Below are 21,175 nucleotides of genomic sequence, written 5' to 3'. Positions count from 1 at the left end.
ACATATGATTGACAAGAGCAACATCTCCAATCCAGTAGCCCTTGAGAACTGTGAGTAGTTTTTTCTTGATTTAACATTGTTTTTCTTTAGTGTTTTCATAGCAAACTTATTTTATTGTAAGAGAGAGATCAATGAAAACTGTATTCACATGGAAATTTTGCAAGAATAATTAAAAACTGAAGATAGGTAAATTCTAAGCCCACCTGAATTCAAATGCAAAAAAAAAATTTCTATGTTATGCATCTTATTTGACTAACAAGTTTACTGGCATAAAGGAAACATGACTAATGCTGCAGATGCCTGAAAAAAATCTTTGGACTTTTTCCAAGGTTATATGAACATTTGACAGAGAACCTCATTAACACACTGAATAGTTTTTTCCCGGTTTCTTTCTCAGCTGCTCATTACTTGTTCCCCACATGTGCTTGTGGAAATACAGCTGACTAATTCTTTGGAAGGGATGCCTTACATTATAAGCTGCTGGGAAGCAGAGGAGGCAAAGGGGCAAAGATTCTCCAGAAATTTGCTACACTTTCTCAATAATTACACCTCGGGAGATAATGAAGTCTTCATGTTATCTTCTTGTATGTTTTCTTGCCACAGAAAAATATTGTGTAACAGGGAAAGAAGCACCCCTTTTTTGGAGCAAAAGGAGAACAGCAGTGACTTGTATGAGTGGGTTATAACAGAGAGGGGTATTCACAACTCACAACTCAGGTACTTCTTACATGGTCACCTTCCAATGAGCTATGCCTCTGACATTCACTTCCCAGGTGCATCCCTGCTGTGTATTCAGGCAGATGAACTGCAAGAGGCCCTCACCTCTCACTGTGTGGTGACTCGAGGAGAAACAATTATTCGTCCAAACACTGTGGAAAAAGCCACAGATGTCAGAGATGCCATGGCCAAAGCGCTCTATGGGCGCCTCTTCAGCTGGATAGTCAATCGCATCAACACTTTGCTCAAACCCGACAAACACTTAAGGTAAAAGGAGATTTTGCAGAATAAAGAGATACTTTTTCTGTGGGAATAATATTGTCTTACACCAGAGCATGTAGTGTAGTTAAGTTCTTTTTTGCTGCTATTTTTTTGTGATCCCGCCATGTCAAAAATGATTTGTCCTGTTCATAGTATATAGTGAAAATACAGTAGATATGGTTGGCAAAAGCATCTGGTGTTTCCTGTTGATCTTTACTCGTTTAACCCTTTCTTTTTCTTTGGTATTTTTAACCCTTTTAACCCTTTTTCTTTGGATTTTTTTCGGAGTAATTTTTTTATATTCATCATGTTGATTACATAGGTCTAAACCTGCTCTTATTTACACTGATGTTGTTGCTTTTGTCACTTTTGTTATGAGCATGATTTTATATATATGTGGGAATAATTCTCAAACACATTTACTGAAGGTATTGTCCATTTTACACTTACAAGGTGACATTTTAAATGCCATGTCAATAACAAATAGCTTTGGCTTGCAGATCTGGATTTCCTGAATTTATTTCTTCTTAAACATCAGAGTAGAGCCAAGGTTGCAATCTTAAAATCTGTCTAAACTTTTAAGTATTTTGTAACAGCAGAGCAACAACAAACAGAACTTTAATCAGTAAGGGATAGGGTAAAATCCATGATAGATGGGGCAGCACTTGTAGCTTGTGTTCCTCTCTCACTTGTCTGTTACAGAGCCCTTTTCAAAATGAATACTTACTCTCTGTGCTGGTGAGGAGGGAGAAAATTCCACCAGAAATGTTCAGTTTAATAATAACCAAACAACTTTTGCTTGATTCTGTGGTAGTAAAATAATTTGCATTTTCTATTTTTATGTAGTTGGCTCTGAAAAAGGAATGGAGCAGATAAATTTTAGCAGGCTATTCATCAAAAATGTAATTTTGAGACAGATGAAATAGTTGCCAAATTCAGATCCCTCCACAAAAAAATGCTTCCTTTTTTGAGATGGACTTCACAAAGAGGTTTAAATACTATTCGATAATGTCTTGAGGCTGATTCTTAATTTTTGATTTCCTGAATCTTTATTTAAAAAATGGTTACAGATAGCCCTTCAAAGAGGTTTCATAGAAAGAATGTGATTTATATTTTACTTGCCTAGAAAAGATACTAATGTCAGCTTCACTTCATTATAAAATTATATCCTCTTAATTTTTTGCTTCAGCAAATAAATATTATAGCTTTTTTCCAGCTGCAGAAGTGATCACATATCTTCAGTATGCTCTACTTAAAATATCAAACCAAAGTTTTTCCAACGCTTCTCTGGAATTTAATTCGTAATTTAAATTCATATCACACCCCAGTGCATAAAGTAGTTATTTAGCTTCATAAAAGGTCTAGCTAGTCATTCTTTTTTACTTTAATGCTAAACTAAGCAATTTTAATTGTTATGAGTAAATAAATAATACGAAGAAATAATACTTAAAGACAACAGTCTTTAATTTTAGGATGCTGTTGAGTAAAGCCTGTGTTACTACAGGAGAAACAAAAAGAATTGCATGTTCTTTCTGTACTGTAGTCAGCTTTTTGGAATAATTACTTACAAATATTAGTGTAAAAATAAAATTGTAAATCCCCTATTCACTTATCAGTTGACTTGGTTGTTGTGTTATTCAGTGTATCTCTTATTCAGTGTATTACTGCATTGCAGTAATCTTTGAATTGATCTGAATTTATGTATTTCAAACAGTTATGGTAATTTTAAGAGATATCTGGTTCAGCAAAACTTATCCTGTGTAACTGGTGTACAGATTTGACCTATGATTTCCTTTTGTGAAATAGTAATGAAGGTAGTTAATGTAAAATAAAGATACAACAATGAAAAGTATATTTCATCTTTGCAGTGAAAATGATGATGGCTTGAATATTGGAATTCTTGACATCTTTGGCTTTGAGAATTTCAAAAAAAATTCTTTTGAACAACTGTGTATCAACATTGCCAATGAACAAATTCAGTTCTACTTCAATCAACATGTCTTTGCCTGGGAACAGGTATGTGTTGGTTATTATGATGAGGCTTTAGTATTACTGGACATATAAAACCTTCTCTCAAGAAACTACATTGTTCCTTCTCCATAATAGCTTGTAAATAGCAGATTATAAAAAATGGTTTTTTAAGTATGTTTTCCATGAAGCAATGCTGGCTATTTGCAAGTAAAATGCCAACATAAAATGTATTAAATTTGAAATTTACAGTAACTAAGCAACATAACACTGTGATAATCTGATTGATGCAAATGCAATGCTTTTTTCTTGAGGAATAATGAGTGTTGTAACGTATGGTTCTCCAGTAAAAAAGTAAATGAGTGGTAACAAAATTTTGAAAGTGCAGTGTTCATAATAGTTTACTAATAAACTTAATGAACACTGAAATTCCATTATTAAAAACTGCAAATCTCACAATTATTTTGTTTTTCTTGAGAAACTAGATCATCTCAGCTAAATAATGATGGAATTAATTTAAATAATTTATTGTAAAGCAGAGCAAAGGAATAACATTGTAAATATAAACATTTAGGAATTTGAAGAGGAGAGGGAAAAACCTCAAAAAATATCTCAGCTTTGTAAATAATTCCAGGAGAATTAAATTAACCACCTTTAAATCATTATTCAGTATTGTTATTTGAAGAAATAACATGTTCAGGGAAAAAATGATCTTGCTGAAAATTGAAATATTTCAGAATTCTCTGTGGCAGGACAGTCAGAATTCAAACCATAGGTGAAATTGTACTTTTGCTGTTTTACTGAAATTATTGTTGTTTATGATACATGGATGAAAAATCTCCTGAACTATAATTTTAATTTTTAGTAGAAACAGAATATTTTGTCAGTGTTAATCACTGTTTGTTTTATGGATGAGATAGATACAAGTTTAGAATGTGTCCATGTATACAGGTGTGTACATGGATGTGTCAGTCTAGAGGTGTATGTATTTATATGTAATATGACAATTATTTTTAATGGCTCAATGTTTTAAGGCTCAGTCCTCTTCCTGATTATGTCAGGAAATGTTGTTTTGTAGTCATGTATCTTGTAGTTGTTTTTATAGATTTATGTGCAAGGTTATCAACACAACTGTTTCCTTGGTTTTAATGTCATCTTAAATCCAGAGAAAATTTAACTAGATCTACTGTAATTACTTAGACATCTTCTTTCCAAAGTACACAAGTTCACCAAAAAAGAGCACTTAGTTATTGTTTTTTCTAACAGTTAGGAAATGGTAATAGCACAGACTGCAGCAACAATATTTATTTCTGTCAAACCCAGGCACTGACCATGTCCCATGGACTTGCATGTGTCCACTTTGCTTAAATGTTCACTAACTTGATCATCCTGTGCTAAGTTTAAGTCTTCCTTGCTCCAGACTTTTCCCCTGTGCTTCCTCAGAAATCTGTAACACAACACTGCATTGAGCCCTGTAGATCAACCCAAGGAAGACTGAAGAATTTAAATCCTTTTACACTTCCCTCAAGAGACATAAAATGTACAGATACATTGTTTTTTCATTCCTCTCCCTATTTTGCCCTGTTCAATATCATATCACATGCAATTTGATGAAATTTAACATATCTAGTGGAAAGTTCAGGCCTAAATCAGTTGATTATAGTTTAGTTTGTCATTAACCCATGTTCGCCTATTAAGTAGTGATTATGTCATCAGAGAAGGTGAATCATATTTTGGCAATTTGACCAATGAGGCCAAGCAGTAAATACACTCAAAGGTTGAATTGTACTTTCATTGTTGCATGTGACATTGTTTTACCATTGTCAGTGGTCTCTTTTCTGTATCTGAATCTGAAGAGTATTCACTGTTTTGCTTTCCTACAAAAAAACCCAAAAAAAGGCCTACAAAAAAAAAAAAAAAAAAAAAAGGCCACAGTAGTGACAGGGGTAGAAAAAAGGAGCAGTGATACTATCACAACCTGAGGCTCAGGGTGTCAGCTTGAGTAGAGTGCCTGTGGGCCAACATGGAGAACTCAAGTCAAAATTAAGATAATTTATTATTTATTGGTGACTTAATGTTTGCATTTAAGATTTTTAGGATTTTTAGGCCTGAATGCAATCTCCTTTCACTAATTTAACAGAAAGGCTGGAGTGGGTATACAGTTTAAGATAAAGGTAGTGTAAATTTGCAGTAGTCAATGGAGACAAATAGATATATCCCTATCTCTACTGACTGGGGAGAGAATGTGGCCTCTCAACTGAGTCACTTCTTTTAATTTTGCTAGCACAAGGGGTTTTTTTGTTTAATATAAAGCAAAGCAAAATTTTCGGTCCTTCAGTCCTGTCCTTCAAGATGTTCCCCTTACATATTAGATACTGATGTAAGTTAATTTCTGTCAGCTCTGTGATCTGCAGGTCACATGTCCAGCAAGACAGCCTTCCCATCCCTTTCTCATTTGTCATTCTCCATAAGAAGCAAAAGGTGTAATGGCAGATAGCTAAAACATTTTGGAATGTAGCAAATTTGCTGTCAGTTGGAAGGATGATATTTTTTGCATTAAATGTATGCAATGTTTATTTTATAGTCTCATGACAATTTAATCTTCTAGTTTCAGCTGGAAGAGGTTCCTTCTGAATAAGTCTCTGGTGTCCTCATTTAAACCAAAGTATCACCATAAAATGTTCTCAGCAAAATGGCATTACTTCAGTAAACATGAAGACCATTTCCTAAGACATTTAATAATTTTTTTGTTACCATTGAAACCAGGTGGTACAAGCTAATGTTACATAGTTTTGATTATAGGAAAGATACCACGTAATATTAAGATGAGATGGGAGCCCAATTAATAGTGTAACTCAATTATTCCTTTTGACATCCCATCCACAGGAATGCTTTCTAATGGATTATGCTTTAGAATTTCAAGAAGCAGCTATTTTGCAGAGCTTTCTTGTCACAAAACATCACAGGAGATTACAAAATCCTGTAGCTGATTCATCTTATTAATTCAAATCAGACCTATTTTATTACAGTTTTATGATGTCCATCATTAAAGCTTTGATACTTGCTGCTTGTATCCTAATGATGTGGTTGAAACCAGCATTGCATCAGAAAATGTAGTACAGTATAATTTCTGAGTCATCTGTCACACTGGTGCCTGGCTTGGTCATCAGCTGTCCTTCAGGAGCCCATGGGAAGTGATGAAGGAACTCCTTCATGTCCTACTGTGTAGATGGCAGCATCACCAAACCTGTCAGGGTTGACACTCGTTCAGTTGTCGAGACACAAAAGGGACAAACTGAGTGGTCACAAACACTGCAGGCTTAGAGGTCAGGCCCTGAGTGCTGCTTGGGCAGGGAGGGGAGCAGGTGTTGCTGTTATAGCACGGTATTACAGCTACTAAAAGTTCCTTTCTTTTTCAAACAGAACACTTTTATCAGCTCTCTAAACCAGCCTCTCTCACAAGCATTTGAAGTTGGAAAAAGTTTATGATTAGACAGGTTGGTTGTGAGAGCTTGTTGGAGGATGTCTGAGTGTCACAGAAACACTCCTCTGATAGATCCATCCTGAGGAGTCTCTTCCCCTTGCCAACTTGATAAAGGCACTCTAGGTAATCCTAGGCAGTAACAGCTGGTTCCATGAACATCTGTGTGTCAGTGCAGCTGTAGTCCTCAGTTAAACTGCCCCTACTCCCATGTTATCTCTGAGAGATAACACAGACTCATTCCCTTTCTGCCACCAGCTCCTACAGGTATATAATTAACTTCTCACCTATATCAGTGATACATTTATTACTCTCTTGTCTTGTCCTGCTACTCAGGTCATTGATTAAATAAAAAAGCAAAACTCCACCTGTCCACTGCTTCAGGGGAGACACGAATGAGGTTAATGTTATGTGTCTCAAATGAGGAGCCCTCGTGGTTCTGTAAGCAAGATTCTTACTGATTACACCCTTGTATGGCATATAAACTGAATTATAACCTATCATTAGAGTGAAGAGTGTCCTGGGAAATTACATCAACCTGGATACTGGAAGGGTTTAGGTATATATATTTTGTGTCCTCTTTCAAATGGATCAGCAGATTTTTTATGCCTGTATTTTTATAGACCAGTCTTATTGATTTTATGCCTTTTGCTGTTTCTCTGAGATTATAAGATATGAAATAGGTGCTTTCCTGTTGTATATGAAAATGCTCTTTTTTAAATGCTCAGTGTGTTGCCTTCTTTACTCATTCAGACTCAAGTGAATGACATATAAGGAGAGGTCTTCCAAGGTTAGAGGTCTTTGAACTCATTAGCATTAGCCATTATTCATTTTTTGACACTCTTCTTACCATGAATTCAAGATGGCAAAACTGTAATGTTAACGCCATACAATGAATACAACACTTGTAAAGTCCTGTCCTTTGGCAGAGAGATGATCTTTAAAGTAGATCAAAAGCTCTGTTTTTCATAGTACAGCCTGCACGGTTCTGAAGGAAGCCCTGGCACAAACAGCAGCATTGTGTGGTAGATAACTGCTACTGCTTCACCTAATGCAAGCAAAAACAATGGGTCATGGCAGTCCCTAGAGCAACCTTCTCTTGGTAAATCTACAACTGTCCTTTGCCTTGCTAAAAGATTAAAGAAGGTCATTCTTGTGTTCTCCAGCAATAATCTAAATCATATTCAAAATAAAACCATCGCCAAATCCTGTGGACACATTTGTTATTTGTTTTTTCTTAGTCTGAGAGGAATCCAGAGACATTTGCAGTCATCAAGAGAAAACCAACCAGGCCAAACCAAACAAAAAAAGCGATCAAAGAAGTCCATCCCACCAGCTTTTCTGTTGTTTTTAGATCTTGGGGAATACCTTTCCCTCGTTCCTTCATAAGAGTGAAAATATGTTAGGTGCAAATCTGAGGCAATTTATTTAATTCTTAGCAAGTATGTACACAATCCTTTAATTTTTAGAAAGTATACACAGGCAAAGCATGCCTTCTGTTTCTTGCTACAGAATGAATACCTTTATGAAGGTGTTGATGCCAGAGTGATAGAATATGAGGACAACAGGCCCCTCCTGGATATGTTCCTGCAGAAACCAATGGGTTTATTGTCTCTGCTGGATGAGGAAAGTCGATTCCCACAAGCAACAGATCAGACACTTGTAGGTAAGTAAATGGTTCATTTCACAGTTTTACAACTTGTCTTCTGTTTAATTTCTGTTTGGCATGTACAGTTCAGACTACATGCTTAGTTATGCTTTTAGTGAGCCCCCATTTCAGTGTCACAGTGTGTTTGAGGGAGACATACATGCTGGGATGATTATGTCCTTGGAGTTCATAGGGAAAAATCAAGAGCACAAATGAGCCTAAGCTGCTGATCCAGGTTTCAAGCTCTCCTGCCTTCAGGAATTTTTTTGCTGCAGAGCTTGTACAGTAAAGATCAAACTGATCTTTTAACCTGAGTTAAAACTCTAGGTTCATAGACCAAGGACACCGTTTGCTAAGTTCAGTCGTGTTCAATTCTGAGATTTTTGATGAGCAGTACCTGAGTAAGAAGTTTAACACTTTTTAAGAGTAATGACTGTAAACATGCTTCAGTGCTTTTCAGCGAATTATGCTTTCTGAGTGTTTTCTATTCACAAATTAAAATTAAAACACCAAAAGTCATTGTAATTCAGATCCTGAATATTTCAGTGCTGTTGAATAGCTGCAATTACCATTGACTTCATTATTTCAGTGGTATTTCTGATCAGCTAAATCCTGGTCTTACTCATTTTTGAATGTGCAAAGTGTCAGATTAGAGTTTTAGCCAATCAGAAAACCTAATAACATCCAGTAACAATGCCCATGTTAAAGCAATTCAAATGAACTTGTTCTTTTATCCTCATGCCTTTTAGTCTACAGTACAGAAGCACTCAATCAACCAGTAAATGTTTCCTCACGACTTCTCAAGGAATCTTTAAGAAAAATTTCTGCATTGTTTGATATATTTATATCAAAGTCTTGGAAAGACAAGCCCTGGAAGTGTACAAAACACATGTGGATGTGGCACCTGGGGACATGGCTTAGTGGTGAACAGAGTGGTGGTGGGTTAAGGGTTGGACTCAATGATCTTAGACATTTTTTCCCACCTTAATGATTATATGATTCCATGATTTTCTGAGGTCACACTTTAAAAACTTGGAACAAAGTAAGTAACTTGTCCAAGAGCTCCCATATTCTCTATCCAGTGTCTTTTGTTACAAGACCATTATGGTATCTCTGTCCTTGAGAACATCAGTGTCTGTTTTGTGCCTCTGCAGTGGCTGAAAAGTCAGGAAATGTCCTTGGAAAGATATAGCTTCAGAAGAGAATGATTATACAGTAACTTCAGTAAGATAAGCTATGTGTTTCCTTTCAGAAAAATTTGAAGATAATTTGAAATCAAAATATTTTTGGAGACCCAAAAGAGTAGATCTAACCTTTGGAATTTATCATTATGCAGGAAAGGTAAGACACTTGATGATGTTAGTTGGGGACTGTGGAATGGTAGGTCTGGTAGGAAGTAGAAGAGGTCACCTGGGTTGGTTCTCAGCAGTTCATCTCTTCAGTCCAGACATGGGAATGCTGGCAGTGCCTTGCATACAAAAAGTAAATTGAAAAGTTATTATCCCTCATTTTAAAAGAAAACAATAGCAGGAGTGTATTTTTCTTAAATGCCACCAGGTAAATGTAGTAAATGTAGTATAGAAGACCCAAAACATAACTGGTATGTAATGCAACTCAGTGCTCATCCCCTTAGTTCCTCAAAGTCCTGCACCATGCTTGTTCCCACTATTTCTAATCAGGACCCAGCTCCATTCATTCTACTGCCTCCTACAGACCATCAGCCCTTAGTTCTGTACTTTGTCATCAGCCAGAGTGCAGGCTCTGCTTCCTGCTTCATTCAGTGATCAGCATCCTTCCTTCCCATGCAAGGTGACTGGCTGCATGTGCCCTGCAAACACAGGAGGAGCTGCTGCTACACTGCAGCAGGATGACTCTGGTGACTCTGGGCACCTGAACCTTGCCTTGGGAAAGCAGGAGCTCCCATCTCCTTCTGAGCTCTTTTAAAGGGTACAGAGTGAGGTACACTGATGTCTCACATGGGGAACCATGTTGGGTCTGTGCAGTGCTGGAGCAGCTGGCCTGGGAAGAGACAAATACTGCCCATCAGCTGATGGAAAAGGCCTATGTACTCCCCTTATTTAAGACAGCCAGCTACTAAGAGCCTCTTGTAACTCCTCTGAACCTCATCTCCAGCTGAGTTGCAATTCACCAGCATAGCATAACTCACTGCAAGGAGTAGAAATCCAGGTCTCCCTCTACCATTCCTGTTACCAGCCACTGAAGATAGGGAATTACATTAATGTCCCATCAGTGTCCAACAAACTATTTCATTAAGAAGTTTCTTCTGCTGTCTTAACTTATGTCTCCATTGCAATCAGGTAAATTCATAACCCCTAGTGCAGTTTACTGTGGAATGAAGAACAATTTATTTCCTCTTCCTTTACAAGTCTTTTTCATTATTTAAGACTGTTGCTTAGTTGTATTGTGATGGGTTTTTCTAAATTATGTATCCCAGTATCTGCTACCCTTCTTGACAGATCAAGTTTTCTTGTGAATCCCTTAGACCATCAAGATAGAACCCTGAAGTTACATTTTCAATTAGGTACACCATTCTTGGAGTTTTTAGGGAGATTTCAATTGCCAATATGCAGTTTGTGATTCTGCAAACTTCCTCTAAAATTGATGCAGAGATACCTAGGAAGAGTGTCAAGTCCTGAGTCCAGTACAGCATAATATGAATAGCACAGAAAGATTGTACAGTCATATGGGTAATCTTGTGTAATGTAGTTGAAATCAAGTGCATTGTTAAATGTGCATTATCACATGTACAAGTGTAAAGGAAGACTGCAATACACTTGTCCTGGTGATAAATCCACACAGGTAAAAACTACTACCTTCATTAGGAAAAATAAATGTCTCAAACTACTTTGGAATGATAGATTTGGCTTTAGTGATTTGCATCATATCTCAGTATTGAAAAGGTAGAACTTTCAGTGATTAAAAAAAAAAAAAAAAAAAAAAAAAAAAGAAAAACAACTAGAATGAGAGTGAGCCTGATGGCTGGAAAACTGTGTATCTTGATATAGTAAAAGCCCTATTCCAGAAAGCTTAAATTTACAATTACTTTTCAAAACCCAAGAAAATGTATAAATGCCCTTTTTAAACAGGTTCTATATAATGCAAGTGGATTCCTAGCCAAAAATAGAGATACTCTGCCAGCTGATATTGTGCTGCTACTGCGATCGTCTGAAAACAACCTGACACGACAGCTGGTAACTCACCCTCTCACAAAAACAGGTATTGCTCTTGTGGTGATCTTAGTTTTCTCCAGCCTTTGTGATGACCACTGCCATTCATATGACCACTCATTGATGACATTATACACTTTGTGGTTTCACTTTCCAACCATGGAGTCTATACTGAATGGAGCTGCAGCCATCTCAAGCTGCAGGGGAGGGATTGGTCTGGTCAAGTGCCAAGGAAGTGGTAGAGACTTCATTCAGGGTCCTGTCTTCAGGGTAAGGGATCAACACAGGGAGTGGAGTACATCTCTTGAGTAGAGGACTGAACAGGAAGGATGAGGTAAGTCACTGTCCTGTTTTGGACAGGACATATATAAATTGCCTCAGTGCAATTTATCTCTAAGTGGTAGAGAACAAAGGTTGGGGCTCCTAACATCTGCTGCAAAGACTGAGAAGACACACCTTTATTTTCAGTCTTAGAGTTCTTTACAATAAGTAATTGATGTAGTCCTTGTAGTAAGTCCTTCCTCAAGAAATTCATAAGTAGAGGTGGAGGAATAAAACTAACTCTACAGAAATTGCTCCTAAATTGCACCCTATTTGAAATATGTTCTTGCAAAATGTCCTACCTTCCACTGCAGGATGATGGGTAAGTCTCCTTACAACCAGTCTTTTATTGTGTTGTAGTACTCCCTGTGTGATGGCATTGATGCCAGACAATAAGTACTTTACAATATTACTTTCTTGTACAACTACATGGGAGACACATTTCTTGCAGGACACAAAAGCTGAATTGGAAGAGCCTAATGGAAAATGAAAATGTTATCATAACTTACAGAAGCTGGGGTTTTGGCAAGGCTTCTGTTCTTTACAAAGGGAGCTTTGCTAATAGAATGTAAAATTTGGTTTTGGAATTTATTGTAAATGAGTGTTCCTGGGAAAGCACAGAGCTCAATACCCTTGCCTGAACTTTTTGACTTGTTGATATCTGCTAATATACTAAACTATAATTTCCATAGAGTCAAAGTAAGCATCCAAATGGCTTCAAGAACTGATCCCAAGTCTTAATGTTTTGCAAGATCATGAAGGACTAAAACAGACTCTGAAGGCTATTTTAGTCCTGTTAAATATTGTGAAACACTGCATGTGGTGTTTCAAAACTGACTCAAACCATCCAGCTATAGCCAACTAAAAGGTTTTTGATCCCTGTTATTTATCTAGAATCATTGTCGACGTTTACCCAAAGTCCAACCCATCTTGCCTATCTCAGGTGTTTCTCTTGGGATGGGAAAAATCTCCTTTGAAGGTGTCTCTCTCCACTGAACACAGCAGGGATCCTGTATACACCTTATTTTCAGATAGCTAAAGTCAGCTGTGAGTAAAACTTTTTCCTTCCCACCCTGTGATATTCAGCTGAACCTCAGGGAGATTTACGCCTTGATATCATCACATAATACCAGATGCATTACCATGACACATATTTGCAGCTATTATTCCAACTCTTATCCACCTCTTCTTGATAGTAGCTGAGCACAGAGAGATATAGGCTCTCCCAGTGGAGAGGGAGATCCCAGAGATGTTATGTTATTAGCAGAAGCAGTGGCAGCATGCAGCAATGGTTAGAGTTTATCAAGACAGAGAGACATGATGGAAAGCTCAGCAGAATTTTCATTATTCCTTGAAAAGACCAGTGTCTGTGTAAAGCATGCCAATGCACCTAGTCCTTCAAAGTCATCACAATGAAGGTATTGCTTGACTTAGAATTCCAGAGTTAGAGCCTTAAGACTTTGTCTGTGGTAGTAAACCAAACAGAGGCAGTGGAGAGTAGCTGAAACATTCCCACCGGGCTGCTCATTCTAATTAATGGTTAGAATGCCTCCCTGGGCCAGTTGGTCTGTGGCAGCTCATAGCCTTCCAGGAACACCCAGCCACACTTCAGAGAAAGGGCAGGGCAGTGATGGTTTCCAGCTCTGTGGAAAGGTATAACCTTATTTTTACTAAGAGGTTGAAAGAGTAGTGAAGAGTAGAGTTTGGGTGTATAATTGTGAGTCATGCCACATCACTTTTCCTCAGGGCCAGAGAAGGGTATTAGCACATTTTTCTTTAACTAATATGTAGCATTAGAGCTAGAATAGTACAATAACATTCTTAGGGTAAAATCACATGGATGCTCTAAGATGTATCCATCTTACCTTCTACGGCAGTCTGTTTGTTTATTGTGTTATCTAGTAGATGACATATGAGCTGAAGGAGAAAAAAAATCATCATGTTCTGTGTTCATGCAACTTCTTCAGAGCTCATTCCATCCCAAGGGTTAAAGGGGAAATGAGGACATACTCTGAAAAAGTCAATGACCTTTATAATCATATGGTTGCACTGGGAGCATGAAAAAGGTGGTTCAGGATCATTCCTAGTTTAGATGAGATGTAAGCACTTTGTTAGGTTGCTTTCTTTCATCTTCCCATAGGTAATCTGGCACACACCAAAAGCAAAACTACAATCAGTTATCAAATGTGGACCTCACAAAAATCTATCAGTCATACAAAGGTAAGAAAACTGATTTTGTGACTCTGCGTTGAAGCCTGATTTAAACTAGATAGGCAGTAGTTGTTTTGGTATTGAAAGTAAGCAAGTAACCCCTTCCTTGGTTTTTCTCCCTCTCCTATTTTCTTTTCTGTTTAGCTGGATATCTTTGTGTTGTGCAATTCATATTCCTTCCGTGAGGTAAAAACCTAACATTTCCCTTCTTTCTGGCTATAGTTTTATAACAACTTCCAGGGGAAAAATACTATTTCCCAGCTGTATTGTAGCAAAAAGAGAAATTAAAATATTGGTGTGGAGTATAGCCACATTCCTTAGAGAACTGTCAAATTAATAGTGATTATGAAATAACAGGCAGGACCTCAGACGTTGTCCAGTTTTAGTGGCAGTTGTTAGATGCTCTGTTACCAACTTGTGCCCTTTGTGTGTGTGAATGTTTGTGTTTTGTGTAGTAAAATATTGGTGTTACTGATCTGTGCTAGTGATCATGCTGTAACTTCTGCTGTTTAGAATACTTTTTTAATTATTTATGTTCTCTGAGGGGTGCTTTCTTGGGGTATTGGAAAGGGCACTACAGGCTAACTAGAGATAAAAAGTATAATTTTTTTCTTCATCCTTCTAGAATGAAGCAGGAGATACTGGGCATCATCCAAGAGAAACAACCAGCATGAAAACACAGACAGTTGCTTCTTACTTTAGAGTAAGATATCAGATATTTTAATAAATATTTCTAGAGTTCAACAAATGTTTATTCTTTTACTTTTTGAAATGCACCTGTTGAGTTAGAGTCAGTGGCAGTCCATTTAGAGTTTGTGAACTGCATATATGGTGCAGCAGTCTGTGCAGTACAAATATATTGAGAAGATTGTGATGTTTCATCTTTAACTGTACTTGATTACACAGCCACATTGCTGTCATGATGATGTATGGTGATCAATATTAATCTTTCACTTGCTTGTTTTTCCACCAAGGAAGATAAAGGGAGATTGGACAGTAGTGGTATAGAATTTCTTTAAGAGTTTAAGAAAGAGGGCAAAGTTAATTGGAAGCAGGAGCTCTAGAGAAAGTTCTTGATGGTCTCTGCACAGAGGGTGCCCAGAATTCATCCTTGTTGCTCCTTCAGCAGAGCTCTTCACAAGCACTGGCTGTGCTGCTGGTCCTAAAATAGAAAATAGCAGTGAAGAGCACTTCCCTCTGAAGTGGCACACGGAGTTTGTTCTGCTCTGAATTTCCAACTCTTGTTTAGTCATCTCCCCCAGCAAAGCATAAAGTGGCTGAGGGAATGTTCATGATAAATTGGACACACAGCTCGAAGGAATATCAAGTCTGCTGATGACACTAAATAGGGAGAAGCTGTCGACTCCCTTGAGGGCAGAGAGGGCCTGCAGAGAGACCTCAACAAGTCAGAGGGCTGGGCAATCACCAACTATATGACATTTCAGAAAGACAGTGGCCAAATTCTGCACCTGGGATGGGGCAGCTGGTTGTTGTGTAGAGACTGGGCAATGAGAGGCTGGAGACCTGTGCCACAGAAAGGGACCTGGGGGTCCTGGTCCATGGCAAGTAGAACATGAGCCAGCAGTGTCCTGGCAGACAGGAGGGCCAACCCTGTCCTGGAGAGCATCAGGCACAGCTGGGCAAGGGAGAGGACTGTCCTGCTCTGCTCTGAGCTGGGGTGGCCTCACCTCAAGTGCTGGGGGCAGTTCTGGGTGCCACAGTATCAAAAAGACATTAAACCAGGGAAGAGCATTCAAAGGAGGGCCATGAGGATGGTGAAGGATAAGGATCTGGAGGGGAGTCGTATGAAGAGCAGCTGAAATCACTTGGTCTGTTCAGTCTGGAGGAGACTGAGGGGACACAAATATGTGTCATTGTGACCTTCAACATCCTCACGAGGGGAAGCAGAGGGTCAGGCACTGATCTCACTCTCATGACCAGTGACAGGACAGGAGGGAAAGGCATAAAGCTAAGTCAGGGGAGGTTTATGTTGGATATCAGGAAAAGGTTCTTCACCCAGAGGGTGGCTGGCCGTGGAACTGGTTCTCCTGGGAAATGGTCACATCACCAAGCCTGACAGAGTTCCAGGAGTGTTTAGACAATACCCTCAGGCACATGGTGTGATTCTTGGGGTGTCCTGTGCAGAGCCAGGAGTTGGACTTGATGATCCTGATGAGTTCCTTCCAAGTCAGTATATTCTATGATTTTATGACCTGTAGGAGTTCACTTACATCTATCTAAGAACAATGAGGAGCCAGATCTCTTTTTTAGATACAGTTGCACAGCTTTGTGGACTGTGAGGGATAACTTCAGTTTAGGTATCAAGGTGGTCCAAAGCTATATACTGTTTGAATATTCTAGATGGAAAAAATATTGGATCTCATTCAACTTAATGCCTGTGCTCCAGTGCATTCAACACTTCTAGCATCGGAGGCTGCAAATGAGTTAATTATGTTTACACTTTTCTGATACTATTTTCTGTACTGGAAATCCTTGCTCAGATCACGATGGCTAATGCTCTCAAATGAAAATTCACCTTCAGCCCCACTGGTTTACTCATACACAGAAATCTATGGGTGACTGGGAAAAGCATATGCCATCTCATACTGCATGGAAAAAAAGATATCCATTAGCGTGTCCTACTTGTTTGTGTTCAGTTGGCACACTGGTGATGGAGCTAATTAAGCACTTTGCTGCATGGTGCAGCCTCTGTCCAGAATGGAACTGCACATTTTAATAGGAAACATATGGCTCTTGACGTCCTATGCTGGTTTCATGTAACCAACCTACTGCTGAGCTTCATTACCTCCTGGCTGCCTCTTTCTGTTGAGTCAGGTTGAATCTTGAGGAATGAGCCTCTTCATTTGTGTTTTAATAAGATCATCCCATGAAGCAATTTTTCAAAACACCAGTCAAGGTTGTTTACAGTCAGATTCCCCTCAGCTGGCATGGGGAGTTACGGGCTGTATGCCCTCTGCTAGCCTGATATTCTGGTGAGGTGGGAAAAATGCAACTTTGGAATTGTGATCTTCTAGCTTTTCCCTCCATGGAAGTTTCCTCTTGGCAGGGCAGTTATTGCATCACCATCAGTCTATGCAATAAACAGGATATCCAAAGATCTGAGCAGTTCAATCAGCCCTTCTTCTGGGGTAGCCTTAGTTTCCTCCAGTCTAATGAAGGAATTGAAATATTTACTGGCTTGTTCCACTTCCCATCCATAGATGGATGATTTACTCTCTGGGTGAACAAGAGTCTTCAAATAGGTGACAACAATAAAAAGAAAAATGGTTTAATTACCTAACAAAGCTCCAAGATAAGCAAATATATGTAAGGAGTATAAGTGTTCTGTCAGATGTTGGACATCATGGAAATCTGTGAGAATGTCCTGGATGAAATCTGGTGCATTTATTTAGAATCAGTGTTTCTCTCAAGTAGTATACACAAGTAGCTTAGGAAAGCTAGAATTGTTTTTGGGTAATTTACTTCATCTACTTGTAAAGTATCAGCTTAATGAAATGTAAAGGGTTTTGAACATGATTCTGATCTTTTTGTTTTTTCAGTATTCTCTGATGGATTTGTTGTCCAAAATGGTCGTTGGCCAGCCTCATTTTGTCAGGTGCATCAAGCCAAACAACGACCGGCAGGCAAACAAGTTTGACAAAGAGAAGGTGTTGGTTCAGCTGCGTTACACGGGAATTCTGGAGACAGCGCGGATCCGAAGACAGGGCTACTCACATCGTATACTCTTCGCTAACTTCATAAAACGGTAACAGCGAAGGAGCTCTTTTTCACCTACAACTGCTGCCCAGTGCTTGTTTAGCACCAGCAGTGTTTTTTGGCATGGTCTTTGAAAAAAAAATACAAAGACATTTTCTGTGACAAAGAAGGTTGTAGACTGGATGGCCAGGAGTAGTTCAGGCACAAGATTAGTGACCTGTTTTTGATGGGTAGGGAGAGATGATGAAGCTCAGAAAGATTTTTCAGGCTCTCTGAGCATTTGGGTAAAAATTTACTTGCTTATATTCTGCAAGTTTCTTCAAGGACTTGAGTTTTAGAAATTTATTACTTCAAATTAAAGCTGAGAATTTGCAGCCACACTATCCAAGGAACACCACAGTTCCTCTAGCTCCCAACCTTCAGCACTCTGCATCATCTGCTTGTGCAGGGTAGATGATAATTCAGGATTCCTAGGCTAAGGTTGAAAAGTTCATTGAGTGCATAATGTTGTTTAAAATATAATTCCTAAACATTAGTCACTTGTTAAGAAGCAGAGTAATGAACTCAATGTGGTTTTATTATTCCTTTAACTACTTTTTACCTCCACCCCAAAAATCTGTACTTCTCTCTTACAAATAAAGACCCTGAGTATGTGCCTCAATCAGAAGAGAGATGTGTTGAATGGAGATCAAAACTGAGAAGAAGCAAGCATCACCTAATCAGACAGAAGCACTTACAAGAAATAGTAAACTAGAAACAGAGAGCTGGCAGCAGAGTGCTGCAGGTCCATGAGATGAGAAGGGAACAGCAAAGGGATGTTTTAATAGCCTTGTTTCTTGAAAAAATAATCCTGGAAGTGTTGCTGTTTTGGAAAGGTGCAACTTTTGGAAGAGTGCAGCATGGGAAAAGATAGTTATAATTACAAGATGTGCTGTAGCTTTTGGTGACAGCTTTTAATAATAATAATAATAAAATAAAAAAAAAAAAAAAAAAAAAAGTGAACTTAACTGTTCAGGTAAAATAGATAAAAGCAGTAAACTTAATGGGGTACCTCTCTAGAGAGTGTACCCCTGATTACAGTGGGTCTGTGCAGATCTCTGGCATTGAGAATGTGCCAAAGGAAAAAGGATTTTTTTTATTAAATGTATGTCTTCTCTTGCATTTGGGTTTTTTAAGTAATTGAGAGTTACAGGTAGACCTGACATAATGGCATCATTATTTGGTTATAATAAAGAAAGTCAATTAATTGTGTTTTACAAAAAAAAAAAAAAAAAAAAAAAAGAGAGAGAGAGAGAACTGTAGGTGATTAGTGAGAAATCGACATTGTCTCTTTTTTTATTATTCCATGAGCAAACTGTTACCATCATTTAAAGCTGGTAAACACAGGCTTTGTGTTTAAAGGCTGAATAACAAGGAAAAAAGCAGAATGTACTGTCAGGAAGAACACATAATTCATGCAATGTTCTTAATTTAAAAAGCCAAGATAGATGGATATGGTTCATCTTGTTACAGAGCATTTTGGAAAGTCCTGGAACAAGCAAGTATTTTCAATCCAGCAGCTGAGCTGGTGCATCACAGGTAGTTTTTATGAGTGGGCATCATGACCTCTTTTCCTAGTCAAAATTAATTCTGCGTAATGAGTTTGCCAAATTAAATGCTTACAGATAATGTGTCACAATGGCACTTACATGTTCCAAAAGGATCTACAAAACTGATTCCAAGGAGCTAAAAAGAGTTGAGATGCATCTCAGATCATAATAAGTATCTCAAAGGTAGATGGTCTAGCACATGAGATAAGACAGGAAATTTTTGTGACATTTCTAGATATGAAATAATATAATTTAGGCAGAAAAGCTTTTAAAATAATTTTTATATTGCCACTGAAATCACTCTCACAGAATGTAGTGAGCAGAAAAAAAATGGTGTGCTACTCTACTTGGGTTGAATTCTTTCTAAAAACCTTCTGGTGTTGGTATAGATTGAAAAACCCTCCAGGGTGTGCAATATGTCACTCATCCACTTTTGATTGAGTTTCTTAGTACTGTGTACGAATAACTACACTTTATTTCATATGCTGTTTTGGTCTTTTCAGTGCTACGTTTTCTTTCATTAAATCATTTTAATTACTTAAAAGAACGGTTTAAATGTATTTGCATGTATTACCCTCCATTAATCAAATAAAGAATCATGCATTTGTCTTTAGGTATTACCTCATCTGTTACAAAACAAATGATGATCCTCCAGTCAGCCCGGAGACCTGTGCTGCCATCCTGGAAAAAGCCCACCTTGACAACTGGGTTCTTGGAAAAACTAAAGTAATTTTTTAATATACTCTATCTTCGTCATTCCAGTATGCCATTGTTAACATATTAAACAGTTTTGTTTTCTCACCCATTTGGTTGGAGTCACTCTTCGTCTCGACTCTTTTTAAAAAGCAATGTCCTTAATATACACTGTGAATGAGTTGGCAACCCTATCCTGCACTCATTTTTCAGGACTTATATGAGTTTCATGCTTGATAAAAGCAATTTAGTGAATAAAAAATGCTTTAAGTTTAAAATTGGGAAACAGAGAAATTGAAGGTTTCAGATTTTGATCACATTTATATAACATACATTAGATTTGTGAAGTCAGCAAAACTGCCAGCCTTGTAGTTTTGAAATCAGATTTATAGTTACAGACTGAAGGTTTGCACTGAACTTTAAAAAAATCTGGCCCTAAAAATATAATAAGCAGGGACTGACTAAAGATGCTGAAGAGTAAGGTAAAGTAATATCCCAAACAATAAAAATGCTCTCTCTAAGAATGGTCCTTTAAGTACTACAGCTGAAGGGTCTGTTCATCATTTGAAACCAGCTTGTAACTCTTCTTGATGTTAAGTGGATCAAGTGAATAAAGGCCTGGGAAGGTAACTAAGACTTCTGTTTGTTTCTCTTTTTAAGGTATTCCTCAAATACTATCATGTGGAGCAGCTAAATTTAATGCGGAAGGAGACAGTTGATATGATTATTTTGATTCAAGCTTATGTCAGAGGGTGGCTGGGTTCGAGGAGATACAAAAAGATAAAGGAACAAAGGGAACAAAGTGCTATTAAAATACAGTCAGGTAATAGCTTTAAAACATTCAACATTTCGCTTAAAGCCAGTGCATGTGTACAGTCAATAGATGAATGTGCATGCTGGTTGTGGATTCCGCTCTTTTCCTGCTGTTACATTTGACAAAATATCTTATATTTGGTAACATCTGTTCTCATGAAGAAAATATTTATTTTAACCAGGTTATGACAATCTCTTTACTGAAATTACATTTTTCAGTGTTACATTTAAAAGGCAATTTTAAGAATGGAAGGGTGTGATTGCATGGATGATACTCTTATTAATAATATTCTGGCATGCACTGACAAGGTTGTATAATGTAATAATGAAAATAAAATATATTAACTGTCCTAGATAATAAGGCAAATTACCCTGTTGATGGAGGCATCAACTGATTTTTTTAATACTTTCAAACATAATCTTATTTTACATTCTGATTATCTTGTTTTATATTAATTTATTTCATAACAACTTTAATCACCAGAAAATGTATTTTTTATGTAGATTTACTATTTGTGCTTGTTTGCCATGTTTTTTGAAAGATAAAACCTCCAAAATATTTATGAAT

General features: G+C 37.6%; 1 protein-coding gene across 1 annotated transcript in view; it reads left to right on the top strand.

The window, feature by feature from the left end:
• LOC136372956 (myosin-IIIa-like) overlaps window positions 1-21,175 on the top strand; it is a 52,983-nt gene that overhangs the window by 10,068 nt on the left and 21,740 nt on the right. The window contains exons 7-13 of the mRNA XM_066337859.1: window positions 797-984; window positions 2,847-2,994; window positions 7,940-8,093; window positions 9,328-9,416; window positions 17,356-17,561; window positions 19,716-19,827; window positions 20,455-20,617. Coding sequence (XP_066193956.1) covers window positions 797-984; window positions 2,847-2,994; window positions 7,940-8,093; window positions 9,328-9,416; window positions 17,356-17,561; window positions 19,716-19,827; window positions 20,455-20,617 — 1,060 coding nt within the window. The remainder of the gene's footprint in view (window positions 1-796; window positions 985-2,846; window positions 2,995-7,939; window positions 8,094-9,327; window positions 9,417-17,355; window positions 17,562-19,715; window positions 19,828-20,454; window positions 20,618-21,175) is intronic.

The sequence above is a fragment of the Sylvia atricapilla genome, chromosome 1 (genome assembly GCF_009819655.1).
Source record: "Sylvia atricapilla isolate bSylAtr1 chromosome 1, bSylAtr1.pri, whole genome shotgun sequence".
NCBI lineage: Eukaryota > Metazoa > Chordata > Aves > Passeriformes > Sylviidae > Sylvia > Sylvia atricapilla.
Note: the sequence above shows the minus strand (reverse complement) of the source record. Positions and strands in the feature narration are given on the sequence as shown.